The 19,748-nt window shown below is 43.6% G+C and overlaps 1 protein-coding gene across 4 annotated transcripts in view; it reads right to left on the bottom strand.

Moving 5' to 3' along the window:
• The window catches only part of PHF10 (PHD finger protein 10), a 173,560-nt gene that overhangs the window by 77,538 nt on the left and 76,274 nt on the right, over positions 1–19,748 (bottom strand). For all 4 annotated transcript variants that reach the window (XM_033937288.1, XM_033937287.1, XM_033937285.1 and 1 more), the window contains one exon: positions 11,305–11,438. In XM_033937288.1, the coding sequence (XP_033793179.1) occupies positions 11,305–11,438 (134 nt within the window). The remainder of the gene's footprint in view (positions 1–11,304; positions 11,439–19,748) is intronic.

Raw genomic sequence — 19,748 nt, 5'->3', positions numbered from 1 at the left:
AAGAGGGGCGAAGAGGTGCTAAGAAGATGTGTTAATGTCTGATGCTTAGGATGGACAGCTTAGGATATACAATGGGTCCAGGTGCACAGATAACTAAGATTAATCAGAAACTATTGTCAGAGGCATACTGGAAATTACATTTGACTTCAGCCTATTCTTCTTCTGTCTAGCACAAGTTTACTATGTTTAAGTTCTATTGAAGCTCAATAGATTCTGTATTTAGAATAAGTTTCCAAACTATAAAAGCCCCCTCGCAACATCACCCCCCTCTCTTGGCTCTGGTCTCTCTTGTCTCTCTTGCTAGCTTGGGGCATCACCCTCCCCATCCCTCTTTCTCTCTCTTTCTTTGTGTGTTCTCTCTCATTCACAAGAACACAGAAGCAGTCTCTGTAATTGTAACTTTTATGAATGTAATTGTAACTTTTATGAATCCTGCTTTTATGTATGCCTATTTCTATAATATATCTTTATGCAATCACCTCTGGCTGTGCTTCTCATTTGATTCTATTCCTGGTGAATCTTCGGTGAGGGAATTGAACCTGGGACCTGGCGTTTGTAAGGGCGCCTCTCTCGTAACCCCTACAACCTAACATTGTGGGGGCAACTATCAATCCTTACACCCTTCACTTATTGATTCGCAGCCAGTGCCTTTATCTTTCTGAGCACTGGAAATAATGAAACCACTGCAGGGCCAGAGTCATGCTGGAAGTCTCCCTCCTTTTCCTCTCTGATACAGGAAGTTACATCATACAGTTGGAGGAGGAGAGAGATTGCCATCACCAGCAGCATGACTATGGCCCCATGGTGGTTTCATTATTTCCACCAGAATCAGGGAGACAACAGCTGTGACTCAGTGTACAAAGAGATTAAAGGGAAGAGAAAGGGAGGCAGCAGCTGTGAATTAGTTAGTGAAGAGAAGGAAAGCTCGGGGATGTCAGAGTGAAGAGAAGGAAAGCTCAGGGATGTCAGAAGGCCATGGCCTGAGCAAGAGGAATCAGTGACGGGGAGGGGGAGGTGAGGTGATGGTGGAGTGAGGGGAAAAAAGATAATTCAGAACGGTGGGGAAAAAGAGAGGGGGGAATAAGTGATGCTGGATTGAGGGATGGAGAAAGAGAACAATACTGGAGAATGATAGAAAGGCCATGTTGGATGATAGATAGTGGGACAGACTGAACGTGTTATGTTTAGATCACTGAAAAATTCCTACTATAAAGCATGCCAAACTATTTTAGATAACATAAGTTTTGAAACATGTATGAGGTATGATGGTGAGTCCGACCTGGGGAAAAAGATTGTTTCCAATGGGCTGCCAATAAAAGTCTAGTAGTAGTAAAGACAAAACAAGCAAGTTTATGTGCTTTAGCAGTTAACGTAGCTAATGGAAGATGTAAAAGAGCACTACCCATAGTTCGAGGAATAGTGGTATGTAAGATGTCAGACAATAATTCAAAAACCATAGCCCAATAGGGAATAACCCGTGGGCAGTCTCACCAAATATGAAGAAAGGTACCTAGCTGACCACAATTTATCCAGCATAAATTTGACACCTGGGGGTACATTTTATGGAGACGCATGGGCGTAAGGTACCACTGATACAGCATCTTGTATACATTTTCTACCAAAGAGCTAGCTATAGAGAAATGGAGCAAGTGGCGAAACACCCGCTCCCAGTTAATAGCTGGCTGAACCGGTCGCAAGAGTCCCTCCCAGACAGAGATAAATTTAATAGGGGAGGCCTGTTGTTAAATAAGAGCTGTATAACCTCTATTCCCCATAAGTGCCCACTCCAGGGGGGAGTCTTCTCTAAGCGAAGATCACTGAGAGCCTTACAACCAATAAAGTCCGCCACCTGATGATAGCTAAAGTGATCAATCTCTGTCAAATCATAAGCCTCCCTCAAATCAGAAAACGATACTAATTTGCCATCTTCCACAAAATCCCCCAAGTCCATAAGATCCTGTTGAGACCAAAAACGAAAGCGAGGATCTACCTTTCCAGGTTCAAAACCCGCTGCCACCCACAACGGGGTACTACGAAAATAAAGTCTAGAGTGGAAAAGATGGGTCCTTCTTTTCTTTTTTAATGGTATAGATGTTGTGCATGTATTACATAAGCACAAAATCTATCCCTTAAAAAAATGTGAGGGCCCCCCCCCCCAATGATGGAGCCACCCCCTCCATGAATCCTGGAACCAAAATAGAGGCAGGAGGGATGTCCCACTCCCTCCTGCCACCACAGCCCCCACCCTGCGCTGAACCGAACTGCACCCTTTGCAGGATCCTCCCTCCCAGATATTCAATAAAAATCAGCAGGAGGGATGCCCATGCACTCCTGCTGCCGGGAACCCCCCACCAAACTAACCCCCCATCCAGGACCCCCAAGAACCAACCCCTCCCCTACTTTACCAAAAATCGGCATTAAGGATGCCCACTCAATCCTGCCACGGGCTGCCCCACCTCAAGAACCTCCCCCATACCTCTAAATTACAATGACAGCAGGAGAGATGCCCAGTCCCTCCTGCTCGCAGGCCCACCACTCCAAAATGGCAGGCTTCCCCTTCCCGGTGTGTCTGAGTAAATCAGGGCCTTAAGACCCTCCCCTTGCATCCCAGGATGTACCAGGAAAGGGAAGGCCCGCTATTTTGGAGTGGCAGGCTCATGAGCAGGTGGGATTTGGCATCCCTTCACTTGACATTGTAATTTAGAGATATGGTGGAGATTCTGGGGGCATCTGGTGGCAAGAGGGAGTGGGCATCTCTCCTACTGATTTTTTATAAAGTGGGGGAGAGGAAGGAAGGGGTCATATCAGGGGGGGGTCAATTTGGCATTCCTCCTGCTGATTTTTATTGAAGTGCGGGTTGGTGGGGGAGACATGCAGGGGTGCAGTTCAGTTTGGGGGTAGTTTTGCAGGCATCCCTCCTGCCTCTACTTTTGTTCCAATAGGTTCATCCCTGTCGGGTTTTTTTGGATTGGTATTACTGATCCGATTATGGCATACAATGCTGGGCCATTGATCACATGGCTGGTTTTAATATTAATGATCTCATTTTAATAGTAATGAGGTCATTTGCATGCCAGAATCGGAGAATGTACAACTGCACAGAAAGCCACACGGTGAGCCGTTTTCAGCATCAGGTCAGCAAATTCTGTTGGTGCACGACTGGAGAGTTTTGTGCATCTGGCCCTTAGTCACTAAGGTTAACTTTCACTTTATTTTGGTTCAGATTAAGATCCAATCTTGCTTGGAGTACAAATTGTTTGTATAAGTGGTCACAGAGTACTGAACATATAGCTTAGCAGAACAGTTTTAAATTTATAACTCTTAAAAACATCTTAAGAACCTGAGGTGCCATTTTACTAAGTTGCAAAATGGCCTAACACAGAACATACTAAAGTGCTCTGCATTAGTTTTGCCACCTGTACATGCAATATTTTATTTTATGGGAGGGGACATCATGGACAGAGAACTGACAGAGGTTTGACATTAAAACCACATTAACAAGTCAGTGCATCCATAAAGTGAAAGCCCTTAGTGCACAGGTGTCAAAGTCGGTCTTCGAGGGCCGTAATCCAGTCGGGTTTTCAGGATTTCCCCAATGAATATGCATGAGATCTATGTGCATGCACTGCTTTCAATGCATATTCATTGGGGAAATCCTGAAAACCCGACTGGATTACGGCCCTCGAGGAGGGACTTTGACACCCCTGCCTTAGTGCCTCCTAAATAGGTGGTAAGTGTTCTCCATTAATTTTTGTAAATGGCTGCATGTTAATGCTAACATAAATGCAACAATTTAAAAAAAACAAAAAAAACAACCCAACCCTTTTAGATGGATGCACTAGAAATTTATTTAAAAAGTGTCTATATTTTAAGCGGTTAGTCTATATTTTAAGCGGTTTCCATAAAATTAGCTCTGGCATGCCATAGATGATCAAAACTACTTATATTCTTGCAGACTTCAAAACCAGTGCAGAAACTACTTATAACGACAACTTATTCCAGAGAGACATTCCAGCAATTGAAAACATTTTCGATTTCAAGGCCACATATCTTATACTGTTTTTGGTTTTTGTTAATAGTCTCATTCCACCTTCTGACCACAAAGCTCTGTTTGGTCTATAGGCATGTCCAACTTCAAACAGCTCATGATCTACTTTTTCCAACCAAAAGTGCTGGTGATCTACCACCATGAAAATTAAGTTTCAAATTAGTTTCAAATTAAATTTTAACCCAATAAAGTTGAAGGATTCCCCCCCCCCCCATTTTTAATGAACCTTCTATCATTTACTTGGATGTGATCAGCTGTTAAGCAAAAACAAAACAGAGAGACGAAGATCCAGTAAGAACTGCGAGGGGGAATGGAAAGTACATTTTTTCTTAAAGTTTTATTAAGTAATAACTTTAACTGTCTTAATAACTTTCTTTAACTTTTACTGAGTAATTTGTGCTAAATTTAGGAAACTTTAATATTTCACTCTTGTTCATTAGTGAGACTCTGAGCCTGCATTTCATCCACCAGCTTTTTAAAGTTGGGTGAATATTGCATGAGGGCCAGTCTCAGGGAATCCCGGAGATGTTCATCTGTCATGTTGGAACGTTGTGTACTCTTTGTCATTTTCAGATGGGAAAACACAGATTCACACAAATAAGTTGAACCGAAACAGGAGTGTATAGCTTCACTGTATCTTCTCAAGCTGGGAAATTTGTTTCTAGGCACTAGCTTCCAAAACAATTCTTGCTCAGCAAGGGTCTTGAGAAAATTGTCATTTTTAAGGGTTAATATTTTGTTTTCAAGAGATGGCTTGTTCAATGAGTAATTTTATACTGATAGCAGCTACAGTTTCTTTAATGTCCATATCTACTTGAATGGGTATGACAAGTACTCCACAACTGTTCCAATTTTTTGAGAAGTCACAGAATCTATTTTCGAATTCCTGGATAACAGAACAGATTTCTGTCATATACTTCTCATTCTGAAAAACAAAATTTGGATATTGTCCCAGATGGTCCTGCGTATTAGGAAAACTATCAAAAGTGTTGTTTGCAAGTGTAGTTGCAATCATCATTAGCTCAAATTTGCTACTGTAGGATAAAACTGTACTCATCTTGCCAATGCATTTGTTTTTACCTTGTAGTTCAAGGTTCATATCACTTAGTTCGCCTGTAAAGTCAGCGAGAAATGCTAGATCAGTGTTCTTCAAACACCGGTCCATGGACCAGTGCAGGTCCACAGAAATTTCCTGCCGGTCCACAGGTCCAGCACGTGCATCAGGCCCAAAACAGTGTTCTTCAACCGCCGGTCCACGGTGCGATCGATGCAGTGTTATCTTCGAGCCAGCTCCCTCATCCTAACTGATTCAGTGCACAAAGCCACGGGCAGTGGCTCCTACTGGCATCATGCGCCTGAACCGGAAGCCTTCTCTCTGACATTGCAACGTCAGAGGGAAGGCTTCCAGATGAGGCACGGGACGTGCAAGGTGCAATTAGTACTATTATGGGGGCGGTGTCTGGGGTGGAGATTGGGTAGAGATGGGCGGGGTCTGGCCCACAACGTAGCCCAGTGTTCTTCAACTGCTGGTCCACGGACCGATGCCGGTCCACAGAATAATTATTTTATTTCTACCGGTCCATAGGTGTAAAAAGGTTGAAAAACACTGTGCTAGATCACATAACCACTCCTCATCTTCTAACTCTGCTTGGTCATCTCCCCTCTCCTTCAAAAAACTTCTTATTTCATTCAGCAAATCACGAAATTTTTGCAGAAATTTGTGCCTACTTAGCCACCTTACCTCTGTGTGCAAAATGATTTCCGCTGCCCCTTCATCAAGAGTAAGATTGAAACACGTCTTTGAAGTGATCTTCCATGAACTGAATTTACAATTTTGAAAGTCTTTGTATTGAGTCTCTTGCTTGACAAAACTTGCTGGTGAATGATGCAGTGGTAACATAGTAACATACATAGGAACATAGTAGATGACGGCAGATAAAGAACCGAATGGTCCATCCAGTCTGCCCAACCTGATTCAATTAAAATTTTTTAATTTTTTCTTCTTAGCTCTTTCTTTACCCGGTACTGTGCTTGGGTTCCAACTGCTGAAATCTCTGTTAAGACTTACTCCAGCCCATCTACACCCTCCCAGCCATTGAAGCCCTCCCCAGCCCATCCTCCACCAAACGGCCATATACAGACACAGACCGTGCAAGTCTGCCCAGTATTGGCCTTAGTTCAATATTTAATATTATTTTCTGATTCTAAATCCTCTGTGTTCATCCCACACTACTTTGAACTCAGTCACAGTTTTACTCTCCACCACCTCTCTCGGGAGCGAATTCCAGGCATCCACTACCCTCTCCGTAAAGTAGAATTTCCTAACATTGCCACTGAATCTACCACCCCTCAACCTCAAATTATGTCCTCTGGTTTTACCATTTTCCTTTCTCTGGAAAATATTTTGTTCTACATTAATACCCTTCAAGTATTTGAACATCTGAATCATATCTCCCCTGTCTCTCCTTTCCTCTAGGGTATACATATTCAGGGCTTCCAGTCTCTCCTCATACGTCTTCTGGCGCAAGCCTCCTATCATTTTCGTCACCCTCCTCTGGACCGCCTCAAGTCTTCTTACGTCCTTCGCCAGATACGGTCTCCAAAACTGAACACAATACTCCAAGTGGGGCCTTACCAATGACCTGTACCCCTGTACACCTTCTTCCTTCTACTGACTATGCCTCTCTTTATACAGCCCAGCATCCTTCTGGCAACAGCCACTGCCTTGTCACACTGTTTTTTCGCCTTTAGATCTTCGGACACTATCACCCCAAGGTCCCTCTTCCTGTCCGTGCATATCAGCTTCTCTCCTCACAGCATATACGATTCCTTCCTATTATTAATCCCCAAATGCATTACTCTGCATTTCTTTGCATTGAATTTTAGTTGCCAGGCATTAGACCATTCCTCTAACTTTTGCAGATCCTTTCTCATATTTTCCTCTCCCTCTTCGGTGTCTACTCTGTTACAAATCTTGGTATCATCTGCAAAGAGGCACACTTTTCCTTCTAACCCTTCAGCAATGTCACTCACAAACATATTGAACAGGATTGGCCCCAGCACCAAACCCTGAGGGACTCCACTACTTACCTTTCCTTCCTTCGAGCGACTTCCATTAACTACCACCCTCTGGCGTCTGTCCGAAAGCCAGTTTCTGACTCAGTTCACCACTTTGGGTCCTAACTTCAGCCCTTCAAGTTTGTTCAAAAGCCTCCTATGAGGAACTGTATCAAAGGCTTTGCTGAAATCCAAGTAAATTACATCTAGCATATGTCCTCGATCCAGCTCTCTGGTCACCCAATCAAAAAATTCAATCAGATTCGTTTGGCACGATTTACCTTTTGTAAAGCCATGTTGTCTCGGATCCTGTAACCCATTAGATTCAAGGAAGTACACTATCCTTTCTTTCAGCAACACTTCCATTATTTTTCCAACAACCGAAGTGAGGCTCACCGGCCTGTAGTTTCCTGCTTCATCCGTGTGACCACTTTTATGAATAGGGACCACATCCGCTCTCCTCCAATCCCCAGGAATCTCTCCTGTCTCCAGAGATTTGTTGAACAAGTCTTTAATAGGACTCGCCAGAACCTCAGGTAAGAAAAGGAAATCTGGGAAGTTGTCATGCTGTCTACAGAGGGCTATGAAACCCTTAACCTCACCTGTCATTGTTCTTGCTCCATCAATAGTGATGGAAACAAGTCTATGCAATGGAAGATTACACTTTGTCACAAAAGAATGGAAGGAACTGAATATTTCCTGACCGGTAGTTTTCCTTTTAAAGAAATCATTCCAAGTAGTTCTTCTTTAACACTGAAGACTTAAAAAACCATCCGGATAAAGACTAGTAACTGGGCTATGTCTTTAATGTCTGTAGATTCAACTAGTTGGAGTGAGAAAGCAACACAATTTGAAACATCCTCCAACAATTGTTCAGTTGTGTCTCCACACATCTTTTCTATTCATCGCATGATGGTGTTTCTTGACAACTGTACATCTTGAATAGCAGCTATGATCTCTTTCTTATTTTTAAATCCTTCAAAAAGATTGTCAGCTGCTTCAAGAAAACAATCTTTTACAAATTCCCCTTCAGTGAAAGGTTTGCATTTCTTTGCGATCAGGTTACTGACCTTGAAGGATGCTATGGTTGCATTGACCAAATGTGACTTTGGCTTCGCCATCAACTGTTGCTGAGTAGCCAATTTCGATTTAAGTTCTTTGAGCTTCAGTTTATGAATTTCACTTTTGGGTGGAAAATCAGCAACAAATTTATTGCTATGCAGAGCCTTATAATGATGTCCCAGATTATCCTTTTGGGGCAAGAATACTGGGGGCGTTACAAATAAGACAACAATACTTGTCTTTCACTATGATGAAGTAGTTCATTTCCCATTCATCATGAAAGTGGTAGGTTTTGCTTTTCTTTGGAACACTCATCTTCATTATACTGGGGTGGCTGGGATGTAAGGCCAAATCTGCTAAGTTAGTATAAACACTGGCTGAATCTGGGTCCAAAACTGTCACTAGCCCAAAGTATTAAAGATCAACAGGAACTGAAGACTTCTGGATGATGTGCAATACAAGGACTGGAGATGACAAAACCAAACATGCAGTTTTTTTTTTTTAAATCTTTTATTGATTTTCCACATATCAACATTGCAATACACAAGTATATAAACATATAATAAATCAAGAAAAGCACATTCATCTTACAGACATACATGAGCAATCATTTTAACCCACCCACCCAATAACTAATCAATAAAAACACAAATACATAGATTCTTTCAATAACCTTACCCTATTTAAAGTAGTAAAGTAATCTCACTCTCCTCCCACCAACCCTGGATGTAAATACTCAAGGGCTAAAATTAAGATAGAAATATCCCCCCCACCCTCTCACCCTTCCCTGGATATGTATGGAAATAAACAATAATAATACATGCAGTTCAAAAATAAGAATTTATCATACTGGCACCAATAATCAAATACCACCAATCATCAAAAAAACTCAAACACTTGTCCAGCAAACCAGATAAAATCCAATACCGCTAAACAAGTTCAAATAAAACCACACACAATTTAATAAATTCTGCACACAGTGTAGAATCAACATAAAGGCAAGGCAAAATAAAATTACAGAGGCAAGCAAAAGTCACAGTGGTTTGAACCAATTTGAAGGCAAAGCATAGGAAAGTTAGAACAAAATTGGAAAAGCCCGCAAAAATCACCAAATTCTTGACACTTTGTTGTGTCTGCCCGAAAACATTTAATGAAAGTGAACTATAAAGCGACCAACGATCAGCACATGACACAACTAATACGTTAAGTGTATTCAGGTAAAGCCCAGGCAAATGGATATGGCCCAGTATATAACACACTTCTAAGGAGTGTTGGGGCGGGGGCAAGAATGGGTGATTCTGACAGGCAGGAGACCAGTTATGACACCAGGCCTGTGGCGTATCAGCATGGGCATCAGCCCCCTGGGGTACCCACAAACTATTGGCACGAAAACAACAAACACCCCCAATACTCCTGCAGGCAGGGAAAAAAAGACAGGCAAAGGATCGGCAGCTGCGGCAAGCCCTTGGTAGATGATCTGCCGGCAAGAGCTCTCTTCTAGTGACGGGGCGAGCTGCTGGAGAGATGGAGCCAAGTGGGGCTGGCGATCTACCTCTGACCCCTCTGTGATCTACAGGTATAGAAACATAACATAGAAACACAGAATATGACAGCAGAAAAGGGCCACTGGCCCAACAAGTCTGCCCACTCTAAGGACCCTCCCCCTTAAGCACTTCTACAAAGTGAACCCACATGCTTATCCCATTTTTTCTTAAAATCTAGCACGTTGCTTGCCTTAATTACCTGAAGTGGAAGATCATTCCAACGATCAACCATCCTTTCAGTGAAGAAATACTTCCTAGTGTTGCTAGAAATCTCCCACCCCTGAGTTTCAACGGATGCCCTCTTGTTGCCGTAGGTCCTGTAAGGAAAAAGATATCTTCTTCTACCTCAATACGGCCAGATACATATTTGAACATCTCTATCATATTTCCCCTCTCTCTGCGTTCCTCGAGAGAGTATAGCTGCAACTTACCTAGACGTTCCTCATATGGGAGATCCTTGAGTCCTGAGACCATCCTGGTGGCCATTCGCTGAACCGACTCCACTCTCAACACATCTTTTGATAATGTGGCCTCCAAAATTGAACATAATATTCCAGATGAGGTCTCACCATGGACCATTGTACAACGGCAATTCAACTTCAGGCTTCTGGCTGACAAAACTTCTTCGGATGCATCCCAGCATTTGCCTAGCCTTGGATGAAGCTTTCTCTACTTGACTGATAGTCTTCATATCTTCACTAATGATTACTTCTAGGTTGCGTTCTGCAGCAGTTCTTGTTAAGGTCTCACCATTCAGAGTGTAAGTACTGCATGGATTTCTGCTGCCAAGGTGCATAACTTTACATTTTTTGGCATTAAAACTCAGTTGCCAAGTTGCGGACCATTGTTCCAGTAAGAGTAGGTCCTGCGTCTATAGACTTCCCAGAGTAATTGAAACCAGTAGGGGGCTGATTGAAACAAAATCTAGTATACCAAAGATAACACCTTGTAGTGGACCTGTTGTTGCATGGGAAAATGTTTAAGGATAAGAGTAATATGTGCAGTCCTTATGGATCTAGAGTAATTTACATTGAATTTTCCTGATTTTTCTTTTTGATTTCAGTCCTTGTAATGCCACTAATCAATCTAGCTGCCGAATTCATTAATAACTGAAGAGCTTTCAGCTTTGTTTTAAGAAGCCCCTAATAAAGAGTGTTACAATAATCCAACCTAGATAAGATCTGACAATGAACTACTGTTCTGAAGTCATATGATGTCAATAATTGTTTCAGCCTGTACAGAATATGCAATTATGCATAACCCCTCTGAATGGGCTAGTGTGCATGGAAAGTTCCACATAAAGATGCACCAAGTCTGTTTACTATCACAGCTTAGTAAAAGGGCCCTTGAGGAACAAAAGCCATACTGAAATAATGCACTCTCAGCCGTTTTACAAAGCCGCACTAGCGGCTGCCGTGCGACAACAGCCCCAAAGCCCTTTAAATCTCTATGAGTTTCGGGGCCATTACCATGCAGCAGCCGGTAGCATGGCTTTGTAAAACAGGCCCTCTGTATTTATAAAAACTTGCCCACAAAATGTTCATATTTTCTTATTTTGATACATACATTAATAAAGCCATAATAATTACTTACTGAGTACTCTTTGTAATGATCTGCTAGTCGCTGACGCTCTTTTTCTTGAAGTATAACTGAATACTCTGCATGTTTGTTTGGATACTCTTTAATCATTAGATCAATTACTTCATCACTTCGCAGAGCTGTTAGACCTAGATGGTTACAATATAAAACATCTTCAGTTTTCTACAAAATTCATAGCATTTTGGCAGGGGTAAATAATTAAAATCATTACTTAAAATCAACAGATACCAGGATTCATCAATTTAAAGCCCAGCTTTCCACAGGATTTCTTAAAATCTGGTGAAAATCCTATGTAGAACATGTTAATTTTCTTCCGGTGGGAATTCTGTACAAACAATTTTTGAAAGTTCTGCACACAATATTTATGTGCAAGAATTCCCCCCCCCCTCCCCACACACCCACAATCAGAAGACCTGAAATTCTCTTCTGCCTTTTCCTTCCTCTGGATAGCACTAACAAGCAATAAAGATTAGCTAAGCTAACCCTTTTTATCCTTTCCAAACAAATGTATTGGAAACAATGATATACGAGATATTGTGAAGGTTTGTCTCAAAAATAACTCTGAAAATGTAATGGAACAGGAACAAATTTGGTATGGAAGAAAACCCAGGCACAAGGGACAAGTTTGAAAACGGGCCAGATAAGACAGAAGATTCTTATCCTTCTCCCCCCCAAAAAAGGGGCGCCAATGAATTGCTGTGGAAGAAACAGTTCAACCTTCTGCAGCATTAACCGTGCAGTTAAGAACTATTCTTTTTGAACTGCTTCTCCTCTGTTCTCTACACTCTCAGGTCTAGATTCTCAAAAATTTCCGTTAAAAACTGATAGGCCACTGTTGCAGCTGTTATAGAAGCAATTTTTTTTTAAAAAGAGTGTCATTCTCCAAAAAATGCTCATGCAAATGAGGTTGGCAGAGAGTAACAAAGATTTGCTAAATTTGTATGTGCAGCAAAAACAAAAAACTCTGTGGAGATGGTGAAGTTCAAGATGCAGGCTTTATTAAAAGTACAAATTAATAATTTACATAAAATATATATCTAGGACCCAAAGCGTTGGGGACTATGGACCCAACACGGTCTGTGTTTTGACAATGCTGTCTTCCTCAGGGGTCCCTAAAGATCCAGATATAAAAGCTCGTGGATTAATAACTAAGAACAAACTGAGTCTTTAACTCTGCGCAGGTGAGGAATTCTCCCGAGATGCCCACTCTCTCCCGCTGCAAACCTTCCTCCAGCAGTGGGAGATACCTATTTTCTTCCGCCGCCAAGCAACACCCCCCCCCCCCCCCCTGGCTATGGGAGAGATGCCCACTCTCTCCTGCTATGAACACCCACCCCCAGCAGCGGGAGAGATGCCCACTCTCTCCCGCCGCGAACACAAACCCCCCTCCCCAGTAGTAGCTAGGGATGATGGGGAAGTTTAAGACTGATCCCTTTGCAGATGGACCAAGTCAGCATACCACAGTCATTTCGGCCAGTCTAGTGCTATTAAAATCACCGTCCACTGGTGCTTCATGATCCTGAGTAGAAGTTGGCCTATCATGGGCAATGGAGGGAAGGCATATAGAACACCTTGGGGTGATAGTGTCCGAAGATCTAAAGGTGAAAAAACAGTGTGACAAGGCAGTGGCTGCTGCCAGAAGGATGCTGTGTTGTATAAAGAGAGGCGTAGCCAGTAGAAGGAAGGTGTTGATGCCCCTGTACAGGTCATTGGTATGGCCCCTCTTGGAGTACTGTGTTCAGTTTTGGAGACCATATCTGGCAAAGGACGTAAGAAGACTTGAGGCGGTCCAGAGGAGGGCGACGAAAATGATAGCAGGCTTGCGCCAGAAGACGTATGAGGAAAGGCTGGAAGCCCTGAATATGTATACCCTAGAAGAAAGGAGAGACAGGGGAGATAAGATTCAGACGTTCAAATACTTGAAGGGTATTATCGTAGAACATAATCTTTTCCAGAGAAAGGAAAATGGTAAAACCAGAGGACATAATTTGAGGTTGAGGGGTGGTAGATTCAAAGGCAGTGTTAGAAAATTCTACTTTACGGAGAGGGTGGTGGATGCCTGGAACGCGCTCCCAAGAGAGGTTGTGAAGAATAAAACTGTGACTGAGTTCAAAGAAGCGTGGGATGAACACAAAGGATCTAGAATCAGAAAATAATATTAAAAATTGAACTAAGGCCAGTACTGGGCAGACTTGCACGGTCTGTGTCTGTATATGGCCATTTGGTGGAGGATGGGCTGGGGAGGGCTTCAATAGCTGGGAGGATGTAGATAGGCTGGAGTAGGTTTTGACGGAGATTTCAGTAGTTGGAAACCAAGCACAGTACCGGGTAGAGCTTTAGATTCTTGCTCAGAAATAGCTAAGAAGAAAAAATTAAAAAAATTTAAATTGAATCAGGTTGGGCAGACTGGATGGACCATTCGGGTCTTTATCTGCCGTCATCTACTATGTTACTATGCTACCTGCCTTGGCCAGGGTTGGACCAGAGTATCCAGGCCTTCACTTCCTGGTTCGTGTCTTCAGCTGAAGAATTGAATCGCCTTCTTGTTGGTAGGCGATGCCATCAGATTGAATGTCGGGTGCCCTCACTGATTCACTATGCAGGTTAAGGGTTCCTGAGACAAGAACCACTCCCCAGAATCCAGAGTCTTCTGGCTGAGGAAATCCACTAGTACAAAGTCTACTCCTGCTACATGTGCCACTGAAGTGCCAGTAGATGGGCCTATGCCAATCGAAAAACAGCATTTAGGCTTCCAAGGGCAGAGCCCTTTGTGCCCCTTTGGTGACTGGCATAGGCTACCACCGTTGCATTGTCCAAGAAAACTTCCAATAACCGCTTTGTTGTGTAATGTATTCCCAAATTCCTGGAGCACCAGGCAGATGGCTCAACATTCCAAACAGTTGATCAACCACTTCCTCTGGGAAGGGAACCAGCGTCCCTGAATTTGACGACCCTCACATTGTGCCTCCAGCCAAAAAGGCTGGCATCTGTTGTCAGAGTCATCCATGAAAAGATGTGGAGGGGAATCCTTGTAGTGAGAGATTGTGGTTTCAACCACCAGACTAGACTGCAATGGACTTCCACTGGCCATGGAAGCTGCTGATGAACTGCATACCTCTCCAGCCACCATTGGGAAAGGAGCACCTCATGGAACAGATGCCAAGTTTGCCTTTGCCCAGGGAACTACATCCACTGTCGCTACCACACTGATCCCAGAACCTGCAAGTACTGCCAGGCTGTCAGAATGGGCGTACTCCGAAACTCCTGTATCTAATGTAGAAGCTTCTCTTTTCAGGCTTCTCTCTTCAGGCTTTATGTTGAATCAGACTCCCAGGTATTCCAAACTCTGCACCGGTTCCAGGTGGCTCTTCTGAAAAACTGATCACCCAGCTCAGCTTCTACATCAGATGAATTACTCGGTGAACCGCTAGTCTGCCCTGAGATTCAGACTGGGCTCTGATTAGCCAATCACACAGGTACAGATGGACTTGTATGCCCATCCTGTGTAGTGAACTGCAACCACCACCATTACCTTGGTGAAGGTTTTTGGTCCCATGGTCAGCTCGAAGGGCAGGGCTGCAAACTGGAAGTGTTGCTCCCAACACATGGAACTGCAAATACTTCTGGTGCTCTGGAAAAATGGGAATGTACAGATAGGCCATCATCAAATCCATGGAGGTGAGAAATTCCCCTGGCACCACCAATGCAATGATCGACCTCACTGTCTCCATTTGGAAGCGTGGTATATTAAGGGTTGCATTTACTGCTTTGAGGTCTAGAATAGGCTTCCAGGCTTCTGAGCCTCTCTTGGGCACAATTAAGTATCAAGTTTTTCTCTGGTACGAGCTCTATGGCTTCCAGATTTAGCAATTGTTGCTCTGAATCTGGCCACTATTCCGGCTTCCCTGGTGGGAAATCTAGAAAAAAGTCAGGGAGGGGACAAAAGAATTCAAGATTGTACCCCTCCTGTATAAGAACATAAGAATAGCCTTACTGGGTCAAACTAATGGTCATCAAGCCCAGTAGCCTGTTATCATGGTAGCCAATTCAGGTCACTAGTACCTGACTAAAACCCAGAGTAGAAACATTCCAAGCTATCGATCCAGGGCAAGCATAATGTCCACCACTCAGTGATCTGTGGTAATCTCCACCCATGCCTCCTAATAGGTCAATAACTTCCCCTGATGCGTGAAGGTTCAACTGGTGGCTTGGCATCATAACTGGTTTTTGGAACTGTGGCAGAGTGGGATCCTGAAGATTTGGGGCGCCTGGCACTTCCAAATCTTTGGAGTTTTGCAATGATCTCTGGCCCAAAGACCCTCCCAAGAACTGGCAGTACTACCTGAAGGCCCGAATATTACCACAACCTGGTGTCCCTAGGGTCTCGAGGTCTGCTGTCTGGTAAGGATTTTGGTTTATGATCCTGCACGCTGGCTGTAAGATCATCCAAGCCTTTCCCAAAGAGTAAATGTCCCTTAAATGAGAGTTTACTCAAGGTCGCCTTGGAGAAGGAATTCCCTGCCCACTGCCTGATCCATAGCATCCTGCAGGCAGAAATAAGAGTAGGCTGACATTTTGCTCATAACTCTGAAAAGTTCATACAGAGCACCAGCCACATAATTCACTCCAGACATTAAAAATTAGAGATCTTTGTCAACAATAATCTCTGGATTGTGGTGCAATTTGGAGTGGCAAGCTCGGGTAACAAAAGACACCACCACAGCTGATTCAACCCTGAGGCCATGGCCTCAAAGAGCCTTTTGTGCACAAAATACAATCTGCGGTCCTGGGTATCCTTCAATATCAAGCCACCTTCACTGGGAAGGGAGGTACATTTTGTAACCTGCACCACCAGTGAATCCACCTTTAGAGGAACAAAAAGCTAGTTAAATTCAGCAACCATTGGATAGAACTTTGATTTAGTTTTGGCCACCTGAAGAGGCCCCTCTGGTACCTACCAATGATCCATAAGCATTTTAGTAATGTCTTGAAGAGAGGGAAAACAGGGCTCTCAGGCCCCACTGGAACCCACCCACTGCAGATCAAGCTGTGCTCCCAAGGGAACGGTCCCTGAGCCCTCAAACTGTTAGTGCAGGCTGTCCAAGTGGGTGCACTGCCAAGCAGTCTGCCCCTTGGAAGCAAACGCTTGATCTCAGTCTGCGCTCTCCCACAGCCAGAGCTGTCCCACAATGGGGATCCTCTGTAGCACGAAAAGCCTCAAGTTAGCAAAAAAAAGACTGAATTTAAAATGAAAAAAACACAAGCAGAAAAGACAAACCCCTACTGTCTCACTTGTAGGAAAATAACTGAGGAACTGAAGGATAGCCCAGGGGGATGGAGAGGCAGAGCAAAAGAATGCAAATGAAGCTCCCTACAAGAGGTCTTGCAAGAAGAGGATGAGTACCAACCATTCAGAAATGGAGTACCTGTCACACTTAAATCTGGTATTTGGTTGATTTGAGTTGCTGGAACTCATTGTGTGTGTGTTCATACTATATTTTCTTGTTCTGATTTGCCTTTTCATTATTCTGTTTTGGATGGTTTTACTGTGTTGGTATTTTATTCATTGATTTAGAACTTAACTTTTATTTTTTCCTTTATTTTAATTTAGCTCACACCTTTTAATAGTAGTTCAAGGTGAGTTTGCTGCCTTAGCTTCCACTTCATCCAGTAGAAAGGGGTACATCGTATGGTAATCTTTTGGCTCTCTTACCCACTTTGCGGTAAATAAATGTGCTTCCTACCTTGATCTCATTTCCTCCCCATGCCAGAAAATGTTATCACTTTTCCCAATAGTTCTCCCTTTATTGCATTGCAGCCTGTGCTATAGCTCGAAGTCTCCTGAAAACAAGCGGTTACTACACTAATTCAAGCAACTACATCTCTAGTCTTCCTTTATTCAGGAAGATCCTAGAGAAAATTGTTCAGGAAATATGGTGGGGGGGGGGAGGAAATTCTCACCCCAGGAGTTTCATCAGGGGTACAGCACAGAAATTCTACTAACCACCATGCAGAAAGAAAATTGCACAGATTCTTGTTTCACACAAACTTTCTTCTGCATTTGATCTTGCAGATCATGTTCTGCTTCATCGGCCAAGTGCCCTAGGAACTGTCAATATAGTGAATGCTTAGTTCACTTCCTACCTTACCAACCAACTTTTTATTCATAGCATTTTCCTTGGTCTGCAGTGATCACATCGAGAGTCACAATGTTCAATATCTTCTTCATGCCACTCCTTTTTCTTATTTAGTCGTCGGGCTGCAGCTCTTACTTTTATGCTGAAAATATCCAAATCTTATTTCCTTTACCACAGGCTTGGCCAAAACCCAGCCCACCAACTTCATTCTTCTGCTTGCAGAGACTCAATGGATAAAGAATCCTCCAGTGGGATCCTAGCGTCTCATTAGCTTCAGCTGCAAATTCCTCTAGTGGGTTCCTTCCTATGACTTGTCTAACTGGGAGCTTGAGCTGCATGGTTCCTAAGTTCAAGGTGGTCCTGTGGTTTCAAGTCTTGTGAGACTCAATACCACTAGGCCAAACTGAACTTCCAGCTAGAGAACGACACGGTGACCGTTATCCATGGCTAGCTGCAGGTAACCTGCAACAAAGGGGGGAAAAAATTGACTGGTTGCCGCGGGTACGGGGACAAAGCTATTCATCACCCCTCCCTCCCTCTCTATTGTGGGTCCAACAACCAGCTGCTTACAAGCTTCCTGCACGCAGGGCTACTTCGGAACCTCCTTCCCGCCGAGTCCCTCCTTCTAATGTAACTTCTGGCTTCCCCGGGAAAGTCACAGGTTTGTTGGGGGGGGGGGTTCTGGTAGCCAATTGAGAGTAAGCGAAGGGGGGGCTATTGGACCCATGATAGGGAAGGAGGTAGGGAGGCTGCTGGACTTGCAAGGGGTGGCTGCTGTTGCACCTGCAAAGTGGGGAGGGGGTTTGCTTAGATTGTTAGACCGGCTGGAGCTGAAGAGAAGGGAGACAGTTGATGGAACTGGTTAGGGGATTGGTGGGAGAAGAGAAACAGGTGCTGGGCTATGTGGTGTGTGGAGTAGAGCTGGAGGGAAGTGAGAGGTAAAAGACCCACACCCCGCTGAAGGGAGACAATAGAAGTGTTGGACCCATGGGAAAGGAGCTAGATGGAAGAGAGAGAGGTGAAGGACCTGTAGGGAGGAAGAGGGAGAAGGAAAGGGAAAGAGAAAAGCTGAACCAAGGGGATGAAGGAAAAGTGAGTGAAATATTGAACATAGTGGAGGAAGGGCAGAAAGAGAGAGTGTGAGACACACATTGGTGTAAGGGAGTAAGAGGGAAGAAGAGGGACACAGGGAGATATACAAAAAGAGGGGAGATGGTGGGCATGGATGGGAGCAAAGGAACAGGGACAAAAAAGGGAATGCTGAATGGGAGTGGTATATGGACAGAGGAGTAATGCTAAACATGGGAGTGTATATGGTCACAGAGAGATGGGTAGACTTGGGGGGGAAGAATAAGAACGCAAAAGGAAGATGCTGGATGGGGGGACTTAGGGATATAGAGGAGTGATACTGTACACAGGGGATGGGAATCATAGAATGGTGAGATGATGAAGGCAGGGAGATGGACACAGAGGAAATATTAAAAAGGGACATATAGGAGATATAGAAAGGGGAGATGCTGATCATTGGGAACCATACACAGAGATAGAAGATGAATGGTGAGCATGGAGAAAGAAAAAATGTCAAATGGTCAGGAGACCCTGGCAAGTGAGCTAAAAGAAGACAAAAGAAAACAGACTAGTGCCTGAAAAGGTAGGGGAAAAAAAATTATTTTTAATTTTGTGATTAGAATATATCAGATTTGAAATATGTATCCTGCAAGAGCAGGTGTTAGACATAACTGGGGACCACAAAGCCTAGGCTGTGCTTCTTTAGCTTCCAGCTGGCTTAGGGCTCTCTCCGACCAGGGGGCAGTTGCCCTAGTTGCACTCCCCTAACACTATTCCTGTCATGTGTGACTGCGGTATTTCTGTTAGCATGATTTTTCTGTGTAGCAGTCTGTAATAATTTGGCTTATTCAGTTTTCTCGATAGTGGAGGAGATATTTGTGAAGGGGAGAGGAGACAGTGGTTTTGTGGATCCTTGCTCTGTATTATTTGTGTTTATAAAATGATAATTGTACAGAATATTATTTCTATTTAAACTTTAATAAAATAAGTTCAATATAAAATCATAACTATTCGAGGCTTGTGTGGATGGGATCAGACGGTTTGCAGGGACAAGGCAGGGACCAAGCTCGTGGGGATGGGGCGGAGACGGTTGACTAAGCTTGCGGGGACGGGGACAAATTTTTCCCCGTGTCATTCTCTACTTCCAGCGCCATGCAGTTCAAGCTCCTGGTTAGACAAGACATGGCAGGGAAGCAGATATCCCACTAGAGGAATTTGCCGCTGAAGCCAGGT

This window comes from Geotrypetes seraphini, chromosome 3, assembly GCF_902459505.1.
Source record: "Geotrypetes seraphini chromosome 3, aGeoSer1.1, whole genome shotgun sequence".
Lineage (NCBI taxonomy): Eukaryota > Metazoa > Chordata > Amphibia > Gymnophiona > Dermophiidae > Geotrypetes > Geotrypetes seraphini.
The sequence above is the reverse complement of the archived record's forward strand: the minus strand, read 5'-3'. Positions and strand labels throughout refer to the sequence as shown.